The sequence below is a fragment of the Pseudomyrmex gracilis genome, unplaced genomic scaffold (genome assembly GCF_002006095.1).
Source record: "Pseudomyrmex gracilis isolate BER0280 unplaced genomic scaffold, ASM200609v1 scaffold_33, whole genome shotgun sequence".
Classification (NCBI taxonomy): domain Eukaryota; kingdom Metazoa; phylum Arthropoda; class Insecta; order Hymenoptera; family Formicidae; genus Pseudomyrmex; species Pseudomyrmex gracilis.
The window spans coordinates 672,977-685,445 of NW_018020617.1; the positions used below are offsets into that span (position 1 = coordinate 672,977).

The 12,469-nt window shown below is 36.1% G+C and overlaps 1 protein-coding gene across 2 annotated transcripts in view; it reads left to right on the forward strand.

Moving 5' to 3' along the window:
* LOC109852685 (protein rhomboid) overlaps positions 1-2,944 on the forward strand; it is a 129,344-nt gene extending 126,400 nt beyond the window's left edge. For both annotated transcript variants that reach the window (XM_020424082.1, XM_020424081.1), the window contains exon 6: positions 857-2,944. In XM_020424082.1, the coding sequence (XP_020279671.1) occupies positions 857-1,098 (242 nt within the window). In that variant the 3' untranslated portion in view covers positions 1,099-2,944. The remainder of the gene's footprint in view (positions 1-856) is intronic.
* Positions 2,945-12,469: the final 9,525 nt, after the last annotated feature.

Here is a 12,469-nt window from a genome sequence, read left to right on the forward strand (position 1 = left end):
TCTCTCTCTCTCTCTCTCTCTCTCTCTCTCTCTCTCTCTCTCTCTCTCTCTCTCCCTCCCTCCTTAAATTTTGATTCAAAGATTTTTTCAAATTACTAAATAAAACCAGTAGTAAATATGACCAATAGTAGAGATAAAATGAGAAAAGGATTCAGTTTAGTTTTAAAGCTTAAGATTAAAGTTGATCGACTTTGTAACTTTTTTTTTTTTACATTAGCTACGAGGATTCAAAATTTTTCTGAGTACGCATCAAACTTAGTCATCGACAATAATCTTGCAGACGTAGAAAAAGCTGCTGAGGAAGCTACAGGAAGGCTTTCCTCTCGACGATACTTCGAGAGCTTTTCACCAAATAGCCGACAGCTCTTCGTGACGTCCTTACTTTTCCTCAGTCTACTCTTTTTTCTATTTATTTCTCTCCTCTTGCACCTCCTCTCGCTCTTGTTTCTTCTTTTACCTTCTTTCTATCGTTTTACTATGCATCGTTTTAACGGTATTTTGTAGGACAGAAAAGTATGAAAGAATTCACAGAAAGAACGCGCTAAAGTGCTACGATAAAAGCAAAAAATGGTTTTTTTTTTTTCCTTTTTTTTTCACCTTTGCCGCATAATATTTAAAGTTAATCTTTCGGTGTTGGTTTCAAGTGAAAGTGAATTATCGCGAGTAAAAACATAGACCGCGATCTTGTGATCTTAATATGATTCTTGAAATTTGATTATCACAATTAAGTAAAGGTGTCAACTATCAAAAAATCGAAACGTGCGTTGAGAACCGCGGGAACTCGCGCGATATGTACATGTCAGGAAACAGGAACGTAAGTTGTTTTGATTGAAACTTTTTATCTTTTTGATTGCAGCCAGCGCGGATGTGGGCTTCGCAATCTACGACAGGTATGCGGCAGAACAAATGGGTCCTCCTGTGTCGTATGTCGCCCATTTGACGGGCGCTCTGGCAGGTCTGACGATCGGTCTCTTGGTGCTAAAAAACTTTGAGCAACGGCTGCACGAGCAGTTACTCTGGTGGGTCGCCTTGGGTGTCTACGCCGCCTGCACGATTTTCGCGATCATGTACAATTTAATGCACCCGGACTATCCATGACGCGAAGTCAGCTTCGCGTACGGCCAGCCAAGGCATATGTAACGCGAAGCTGATTGGAAGTGTAGTTGGGCCTGGAAAAGAAAAAAGAAGAAAAGATGAAAGAAAGAAGATAGGATAATATTCACGCAAATATCCTTGATAACGCGCGCCAGAGACCGATAATATATCGTCTTTCTGAAGCGCCCGAAGCAAGAGATACGGATAAGAGAGAAGAACGTGAAATACGCGACGCGCGAGGTCGTCAGCCGTCGTTCTTCTTGCGAGAAGAACGTGATTTTGATCACGCTTCGCCCCCGCGTGTGTAAAGAATCGCGTAAATAGTTTTGTATTATATATTTTCTTCCAAGTCGGCCTGTTCGCGCGCGATAGTCGCCGAGGAAAGCGCGCTCGTTGAAAGAAAGCGCGAGCGAGAAAATTTAATTTATTGCTGATTAGAAAAATTTGTAAAGAGGATAAGGAAAATTTGCGAACAACAAAAAGCGATGAGATAAAGAGTATAAGAGAGTCGATCAACCAACGCGATGTACTTCCTGCCGGGAAGAAGAGACGCGAAGGAAGAAGAGAAATGTTGAGCGAATGTCTCCATGCCCATTACCTTTCGTCTTCTGGAATTGGAAGCGGGAAGAAAAGCGGTTAATCCTAACCAACTGTCTGCCTGTAATTTCGCGGAAGATTCTAAAACGCAACCGAGTTACTTTATTGCATAGGATGAGCATCCAGTTTTGCGTCCTTCTGCTAGTAACGGGAAGCGAGTGAACTTTATATTGTTACAAGATGTGTACATTCTAGAGGTCGCCTGTCGCGGTAAATATACATCCTCTCTCGCATCGTTCTTCTACAGAACGGATGGAGCAAGCACATGAGGCACGGAAGATATATTTTTGAATATTCTTCGAACTCTGAGAAAAAATAACGTCGCGTAATCGCGAGCCTAGTCGTTGCACAATAACAATTTTTCAACAATTCTGAAGAAAAACCAAAGAAAAGAAAACCAAACCGAATAAACGACGAGACTCGGCCGGCTCGTTCGAAGTGGGTGAAACACTTCGACGCGAAGACACTTCCTCGTCGAGGGACAGGATGCGACGAAGAGAGAGAAGTATACTCTCTCGTGACTTCCGTCGTTCGTTTATTCTCCGCGTAATGCCGGCCGCTGTCGTCCTTGGAAAAACCAAAGAATCGTAACCGACTGTGTAGACGACGCTCGCTGTCCTTTGTCGCATTACTGAAGAAGTTGCTTCACTCGGTGTGACGAAAAGGAAAAAAAAATAGAAACAGGGAGGAAGATTGGATACAATAGTTGAAGTAAAGCAGTAGGAAAACGCAAGAACGAAAAGAAGAATTAATTCAGGAGACCTAATGGATCCTTCGCGGTCATCGGAACATTGTATGAATGACCGCTGCGGAGTAGCATGGAGACGACGACGATAAAACAAAAATACCCGCGATAAAATCGAGAGAAAATTGGCAACCATCTCAACGCCCCCTCTCGAAATGATTCGATTCGCGAGATGAATTCGTGAACGTGGACGGAAACGCAAAGGAGCTAAGAACGCGCAGGATTCGACGATGAAGAGTCCGGCGCGTTGATGATGAGATAAAAACCATTTCTGAACCACAGACAAATAATTTAGCTTCCGAAACACAATAGACATCAATATTCTACAGGAGAAGAAACACTTACACATTGTTTGTGTATTGCTCTCGTTAACGCAAAAACAATCTAATCGAAAAGAAAGAAACAGATTTGTCTCTCACTGTTTCGAGCATATACGTACGATATTATCGCGATCAATTGTTACATAGAATTGCAATTTTTTTCACGAGTTCATAGAACCACACACCACTCATCTAAATAGCCATTGCATTTTTGCCACGTTTATCGTTGTCAAATTTCTCAAGGAACCGACGCAACGACGAGTTCCTCGCAAAAAGTTAAAATATAGTTAAAAAAAAAAAAAAAAAAAAAAAAAAAAAAAAAACTTCTACCTCCGTGAAACTCTCTTGCGAAATCAAAACCGCCTCGGCACGCAATGTCGTCGAAGCGACTAATACTGTATTTTCATATCTAAAGAAGTACTATTTAATAACGTAGAAACAATATTTCCGAATGAACATTCGAACTAATTATTGTACATATAAATTAGATAATGTCTATACGCTTCGAAACGTTTCGACACGCGTTGCCTGTTCGCGCGATGGTGATTTTTGCGAGAGTTTACGAACTTTCCACTTTGATGGATGTAGTAACGCGTAGTACAACGGTGATTTATGACAAAAACCACACACCAACAGCCCAGGTTGATCTGTCGCGGTTAGTTTTTCGGTCACAATCTGCGCTTTCAACGACAAACGGCCGCTCGTTTCACGTCCTCGTAGAATCTCCCCGATAGCGCGATCATAAAAAACGAGCATTTAATTGTGTATACTGTTGTAAATAATATGTATATAAAAAACTCGCTGTATATGTAATTTTGCATGTATGTGAGTGTCTTTTTTTTTTTTTTTTTTTTTTTGCGCGAGTGGAGAAGACAAATGAGGAGAAGGCGCGAGACTGAGCAAAGAAGAAAAGGAAATAAAAAGTAGAAGGTTAGAAGAAGAAGAATTCGAATCGGGTCACACACTCTAGTCGTTTCGCGTCGTTATCGTATAAGTGTGTGTATATAAGTGCACTATACACAATACAAGAATTATATATATATATATATATATATATATATGTATGTATGTATGTATGTATATATATATATACATATATATATTGTATTTAAATAATATGAAAAAGAAGAGAGGAGAGCCGCACATTCTTGGGAGAGCACGCTTAGTGTACATAGTCACACACGCAACGTATGTTCCTTGTCTATTTAATTTATCATCATTTATCGTGTCATTATGTCTCCTGAATGGAATCGAGCGATTGCGGATCACCGGCACTGTGACGACCCAAACGATAATTGTACCGTCAATAGTTCGTATATCTTCAAGACATATATTTAAACATTTTCGTCTCTCGGCTTGTTCTACGACGCATCCGCAGACGGATATATACAATACATATGTTCACCTCGTATCTATAAATTATAAACATGGTTGTTTGACTTTCATGGAGAACATTTGTTCGATCTTCCGTGCAGTGTTGATTAATTACACACATTACATACGTTACATTAATTACGCATATTACTTATTAAGTTGATTAAAATTAATTTCAAGCAGTTTTGAATACGTAACAATGTTACTGATAAAAGAGATCATTCTTTTTTTTTTTTTTTTTTTTTTGTTTAACGTCTAATGAGAATAACATACACGTAGAATACATAGACTGCGTGTTTGGCTGAAAAGTTGTTCTTCAAATTGAAATAGACAACATGTTTTTTGAACTGTAACTCTCTCTCTATCTGTAATGAGGTAATGGTTGAAGTAGTAGTTGGGCAAAAATTCGATATGGCTATTGGGCCGTAGCGCTTAATTCGCCATCACTCTTAATCTCCTTCATTTTTTTCATTCCCACACTTTTCCATTATTATTCTATCAATCAACGAAAACTTCTTTTTTCGCCACTACTTTACTAGACAAAGATGAGGCTACAGTTCAACACTAGCTCTCTTCCTACATTGAAGACATTTTTCTTAACTTGGCAAAGGTTAGAGAACGCGCAGTCTATGTTATTCTACGTCTATATGGAGAATACACAGTTTATGTAAAAAATTGTAAAACAATCGATTGTATCGTCAAGTAGATTGTAAGTACCGAAAAATTTTTCTGTACTTCTCTCAAAATGTGTAAAAGTCAAACTTCTCTCAACGGTTTTTATTTAGCCGTGAGAATGTACGGTGACTGATGATAGAGTTCAACAAAATCTGGAAACTCCGCGCGGCGTTAAACCAAGTTGCGAATACGAGCCAAAGTCTGTACAATACAGTTTGGGTGATTGAGATACGTGTCTCTCTAGTGTTTTTAGCTGTATGTACATAAGAAAATATGTTCGATCGTCGAAATAGCTCATCGGCGCCTCGGCTATTTTGTATGACTTAGCGCCTTTCGTTTCCTCCGAGTCGTCTATCGTTTATTTAATGTCATTCGCGTGACATAAATTCCAGTTATAATGTAAAAAACGTAAGCGCTTCTTCGTGTTTCTTCGACCGCACCTCTCGCGATAAAACGGTGGGGAAGAAATTAAGAAAAAAAAAAAAAACGCGTCGGTCGTTACATACATGCACGCCTTCTTGAGTAACTATTCATTAGAGATTACTGTCGTATATTCCTCTGTGTAGAGTAACGGCGTGCGAAGTTTTTCGTTTAGTTGAAAACTCCGCGTCGCGGCGCGCGGAGCTGTGTGCGTGGAAAATTCGTTTTTTTTTTGTTTTTTTCCGACACTTCTGAATCGTTTCCTCGGCTCTTGAGAAATCTACCTTACGCGAGTGACGCCACGAGAATTAAAATAATTCACGAAAACGTCGACAACTGAAAATTATTTTCCGTTTACGCGCGACGCAGCGCAACGCGACACTTGGATGTTCTGTATCGAATCTTCTTTGTTTAGTCGCACGAGAACTGACCATTAATATCGTTATTTGTGTTGCGCATAGTCACACACAGAGATACATGTATTAATAACGTTAATACATGATATCAAATAAAATACAAGATTTTGTTTCAAACTGTAATATATTATTATTGATATTACTAATGTTATTGCAGTTTCCTTATTATATCAAAAAAGAAAGTAATTTTCAGTACTGACGTGGCACGGTCCGTAGGAACAGAGTAATTTGCGAAAGAGAGAGAGAGAGAAGAAGGAAGAAAAGCACCGAGAGGACGCGAATCGAGCGCAAGCAAGAGATCAAACGAGAGTAATTAACGATGCTAGTCAATTAGTACCCGCGAAGGCAGCTAACGCCAGATCGTAGCTTAAGGTAACTGTGTAAAACTCGCTTTAAGGCAGCGAAAGAAGGTCGAGATCCCGGTGACGCTGATGAGACAGGGTGGTGAAAATAAGAGAGAAAGAGAGAGAGAAAGAGAGCGGGAAAAGGAGAAGGCGGAGAAGAGAGATCTTAGGTGGTTTAAGGGTTCGAGAACAACGAGAGTGCGCGAGAAGAGGACGCTGAAGAGCATCCAAAAGGTGGTTGCTCAAAGAGTCGAGGAGACGAAGGAGAAGCTTCGACGGCTGGGCTGGCTCTGTCGTACGGCAAGTGTGTACTTGACGCAAACGCGAAAGAATGCAAAAAAAAAAGGAGAAAAAAAGTGACGTTCCTAATAGCGGTTATACAACCGCTATTAGGAACTGCTTCAGACTCGCGCGACAATTGTGCTCGAAAATATGAGCGCGTTTGTGTTGGGGCAACGATATTTCTATTTGTGTACACGCATATACAGTTGGATGCTTACACATTCGTTTTGCTCGTTTGTTTCGATTTTTCACGAACCTTGTGACGCCCTCGTAATACGCGCGCGAATATACGACAAGTATAAAAAGAACGAGATTTAACTTAGATAAGAAATTAATTCGAAGTTTGTAAATTGTGTTTTTTTTTTTTGTCGTGCGTTATAACATACAGAGAAATAATTGACCGGATTAGCTCGTCAAGCAAATTACGCGGAGTAAATTAATATAAACGTGTCAATATGTAAACAAATTGTTTCTGAAATATAAATTATAAAACGTTGGTGTAATGTAATCGCGAATTATATTAAATTTATATCGGACGTGACATTGTGTGTCGCTACGTATGCCTCGTTAAACGTTTATAATTCGATTTGCTTCATAAATGCACGACACACGGCAACGATATGAATTCTTTTGAAGTGGCTCGAGCTTTTCACGTTCAACGATCGATCGATTCCATCACGTTCTCCATTAATTACCGTCGTTGTTAATAATAATTTATGCGTCGATGAAATCCGAGCCAAAAAGAGAGGCCGGTTCTTTCTCGAGGAAAATCGAACAGGTGTCGATCCGCCGGGTTATTAACATACATCGCCGGGGAAATGTGCATAATTTAGAGATTTCATACACCATTTATGATGTATGATTTCTATTTTATTAATCCCCCGGTCGAATCAAAAACGATGCCAAAGAGCGCGCGCGCGTTGCATAATTATTTACATACGTGTATACGTTAAACTTCGAATATGCGAATAAATTATCGTCGCTCGAAATCCCTCGCGTAAACGACCAGAAAATACGGCACATAAATACAGAAATGATGTTCCGTCAATTATACACCTAATGGCGTATGTAAAATTAAAATCGCACAGAGTGGAACGCGCATGGTGATGCGCTCGTCGTCGCTTCTCTGTTACACGACAGATCCAACGCGTATTACCATCAAATTTACACACACATTGCCGGCGGAAAAAATTCTCACGGTTTTTCAACGTCCAAACATAATTTCGGGCTTGCTCGTTCTCCTTTTTCCGCTCTCTCATCACGAATGAACTTTAACATCGAAGTCTTGTTGCGGAGAATCGAATTTTCTTATCATCATGTTATCTCTCTCGCCCTATTTTTTAAACGTTGGTATAAATTTTCTCTCTGTATGCGTAAAGAGAGAAACAACATCGGGGAAACGATATCTTATTGCGAAACTAATCCGGACTTTAATTTACGCACCTCTGGTCCGCTCAATTCTTGTAATTTTTTTTCTTGTTTTTTTTTTTTCTTATATTTAAAATTATCTGTTTTCTCCGAGTTGAGAGTATGTGTCAGGATTACGTATGTATGTATTTATGTATGTATATATATGTGTGTGTATATATGTATATATGTATATATATATACATTTATATGTATATATATATACATTTAAATGTATATATATATATATATATACATTTAACAAAACGCACACGTGCACATACATACGTAATCCTGACACATACTCTTAACTTGGAGTGTGTGTGTGTGTATATATATATACACACACATGTTCCAAAAGTATAAAGAGATAAGAAACCCTTGATTATTTCGAAAAATAATACGCATTTCTGAAAAGAATGTTTCATACAAAAGTTGAATAGCGTCAAGGTCAGGTCAAGGTCATAATAACTTTACTGTGTAATGCATCACTAGAAATCTTGTAACTTTTGTATGAAATATTTTTTTCAAAAATGTGTATTTTTCGAAATAATCAATAATCAGGATTTCCATACTTTTGGAACACCCTATATATGGTGTATATATATATATATATATATACACACACTATTTAATTGTATACGCACGAGTATTACGTTTATCTGCTGCGATCGAACGATCGAGGATCGTGAAGTCTGCGATGGAGCACAAAACCTTTCGTTCACAGTACAGGCACAAGGGGCTTGTTTGCGTTTTTACACGCGAAATTGTGCACAAATAATTCGCTTCGATTGTACTATCTTAACAATGAAAAGCGCAACTTTGCGTGTAAAGGCGAATTAACATCCCTGTAACTCGAGTCTGTCATGAATATATATAACAGATTTTGTATGCCGTATATTTTTTCTATAGAAATATTCTATATAGTATACATATATTTCATGTATATGACAAAATATTCTATATAGCATATATCGCACGTGGCAAAACAATGAGAGAAGAAATCCATCCGTGATAATGTTCTATCGCGCTTTTGATTTGCAAATAATCGGCCGCACACGATCGTGAATTATATTCGAAAACATACAATTGTAGAAAAAATTATAACATGGGCGAAGAGACACATATTGGATCAGGACAGTTTTTCTCTCTCACCGTTTTGCTGCATAGATACATTAAATGCGGTTATAATGCGGAATCTATTATATATTTTTCTGAATTTTCTATCGAACTTGCCTATATATATATATATATATATATATATATATATATATATATATTATAAATACATATAATTTAGATGATTTTTTTTTCTATGACTCTATCATGTAATTAGAGTCAAAATGTATCGACAATTTTATACGCATATTTGTTCTTTAAACATATAGAGGAGGAATTTCAATGTGCACATTATCTATATTTTAGGCCTGATTCGATACGCAGCCTTTCCTAACTTTTGACGAATTTTTTGTTTTTTATGTGGTATAGGTTTCTTAAAAAGTAAGCTAATTATAGAATCATCATGCATGCTGAGCTTCTTATTGCCGAAGTATTTGAACTGTAAAGAATGTTTGTGAATCTGTTACGAGATATTAATATCCGTGAGTAAGTGCGACGCGCGATAATATTTAATGTAGTTATTTTAATTACTCTCTATTGCGTGTATAATATTTATTGCCATTACTTTTTAATTAACGCGAATATATGCGCGCGAGGTCTGTTGCGTGTAAAATGTATGAAGAGAGATACGGACAGATTTTATAACGTTATATAAATTCTAAGTCACACACGCTCCGCGTGATGTCGAATTCAAAGAGGAAACGATTAACAAAGATTAACGGCAAGAAAGCAATGCGTGTTTTATCCTGTACCAATTTTAGTTCCCTGACTGTGCGATCTTCGATCGAGTAATTAAGCGATCGTCTGAGAAATGCGAGTTCTTGATGTTTATATTGTGCGTGTGTCACTGTTAGTTAGTATTATTTATTAGAGTGAAAGCGGAGGGCGAGTGCGCACGCGCAAAGTCTGTCCGTTCGTCATTTCGTCATGTTTTTAATTAGTCCGCTTAATGCGGCAAAGGCGCGCCGCCGCATTATAAACGCACCTGCGACCTCGGCGACACCTGCGACGATCGACAATTTCGGCGAGACCGCCGTCCACTCGGGAAATCTTCTGATATCTCGTCATTAATCGCGTAACCATATTGCGTTAATATTTAAACGTTACATTCATTTTGTGTGAACGCATGCGAAAAATTTTCATTCTCAACGGAAGAAGTGTGTTGTCGATTTTTATTAACTCTCTCTCTGCGCGTAACTGTATGTAATATACATTTTCAGATGTATAGATTTTCGTTTGTAATCGATCGAGAAAAGAATCCGTTAAATAGTTGAAGTAGTTAATCACAAACTGTTTAATTTAAATAATCGTCGATACCGCGTTTGTATCTGTCAACAAGCGACAAATATAATTTAACGTAAATCTCCGAGACGCCGAATTTTACTCAAATGTATTTTGTGCAAGTACATATAGAGGCCACGCGATTTCTGTTCTGTAATCAACCCCCTCGAGATGTTCGGTAACAATAATAACAATAATAAAACCCAAAGACTCGCAAGAGAGTGTGAGAATACACAACTAATTAGTAATAAAATAGTATCATTAATAATTTATATTATATACGAGCAGTCATAAAAAAAAATATACATAAGCCAAAGAAGTGGAACTAGTAAAGGAGAGACAGAAAGACAGACAGAAAAATGTGTATGCGTGCGTGCGAGAAAGCAACTTTCAAATGTTTTATATTAGTTAAATTAATGTTTTATATTAATTATATTATTACTGATCGTCATTTATCATTGTTCAAATCATTGTCATTACTTTTTTTTTTTTTATTAATTCTCATTGTCAATATAAATTAATCTTTTTTATTGTATAAAAAATTTATATATATATATAAATGTATAGTATATATATGTATATTATATATACATATTATATATACATGTATGTATATATATTGTAGAAAAAAAACGTGATAACTACGAATCCTCGCTTAGATAATTCGCATAGTGATTTTTCTGTACACACATTTGCTGCGGCAGCAAAGAAATACAATGCTATTTAAAAACTGCAATGAGTACTTTTTTACACCTTTTTTTTATAATAAGATGATTTTTTATGCGCATGTATATTTATGTGTATATATCCAAGAATGTTAAGTAAAAAGTTCATCTATATCAACAAAACTAAATTGTGAATTTTTTTACATCAACAAAAATAAAAAAATGTTTTAATTTGTTATTGTATGATACAAACAAAGATTTTAAGAAATTTGTATTCATCTAATAGAGTAAATACGTGTAATTTGTGCGTTCATAATTTGTACTATCGTCAGTTGGTTGAGACGTGCTGTATAATACATATACCGACATCTGTAACTCATATGATAAGGTAAACAGTCTTTGTAATTTACCGGCAACCGAATACTTCGCATGTCTTTGACTATATCATGGGGACTGCTAGTTGACATTTTCATGCTGTGAATAGAGATTAATAGCGCCTCCATCGACTAAAGATAGCATAAAAGTGAGACAGCGATAATACAATTTTCTTATAAAGAAAGAAAAAAGCAAGTCATTCGCGTTTGTTACAGTGTTTCTTTTTGCAATGGTTTTTTTTTTTTTTTAATTTTACAGAGAGATACAAAAAGATTATTTTTTGTATACAAGGTGCAAACTAAGCATCCGATATGGATTTTCGAGTTGAACCCGAATTACTATGTGTATCAATTTACACGTTAAAAATTATATATTTAACGTTCTTACGAGTCTTATTATTTCAGATAATTGAATAAAGACAATCTCTTGTACGATTTGTATAATTTATATATTTGTTGGGTAATTTTGTAAGTTTTCGTTTTTTTTAATTTAATCTTCTTTTGACTGCTTTTGTATTTTGTTTTACACATAAGTTTCAAATTTATACTTGTAATTTTAAAAAGTCGAAAGTTAACAGAACTTAGAAAAGCCAAATTGTGTGTATTGTGGGAAAACGTCTGTACGGAATATATATCGGAAATTTCGGTTTACTCTTGGCCAAAGTGTCTTTTTCGAAATGGGTTTTTTTAACTTTCATGGAGGAATAAATTAGATGTTTTTCATTTGAAATACATATGTGGATGCAAACCAAGCATTCTGTATGGTTTCGAATTGAAATGTGTACTAATTTATATGTTTAAATAAAAAATAAAAAATATATTTTGCTTGAACATCTAGCACACTGGCTCACATTAATCGTATAAAGTTTTGTGTGTTTACACAGATTTCTAGAATATCTGTTCTATAAGAATATTTTTTATAGAAATTCTTTACAGAGTAAACTTTCTTTTCATAAAAATTCAACAGGAATAGATATTCTCTTAAATAAAGTATATATAAATTCTGTTAGAATTTATATATATATTTTTTTATTTATATATATATTTTTTCATAAACGAGAGGTACCTGTTTTTTTTTTCGAATCCTGATCCACATTACTACGACATTCATTTTAGGACAAGGAACACAAAATATATATAATAAAAATTGATGAAGAATATGTACGTTTTAGGTAAGATTATAATTTATTCACACAAGAATGTACAGAAACTGCCAGCCAAATATCTATCAATAAATACATGTACACAAATAATTACTCTCTTTAGAATACCGTGTGATTAAACCTTAAATGAAATAAAAAAATTATACTGCAAAGTTTCTTCGATATGATGAATGCAGAAAGAATAGAGTAGCA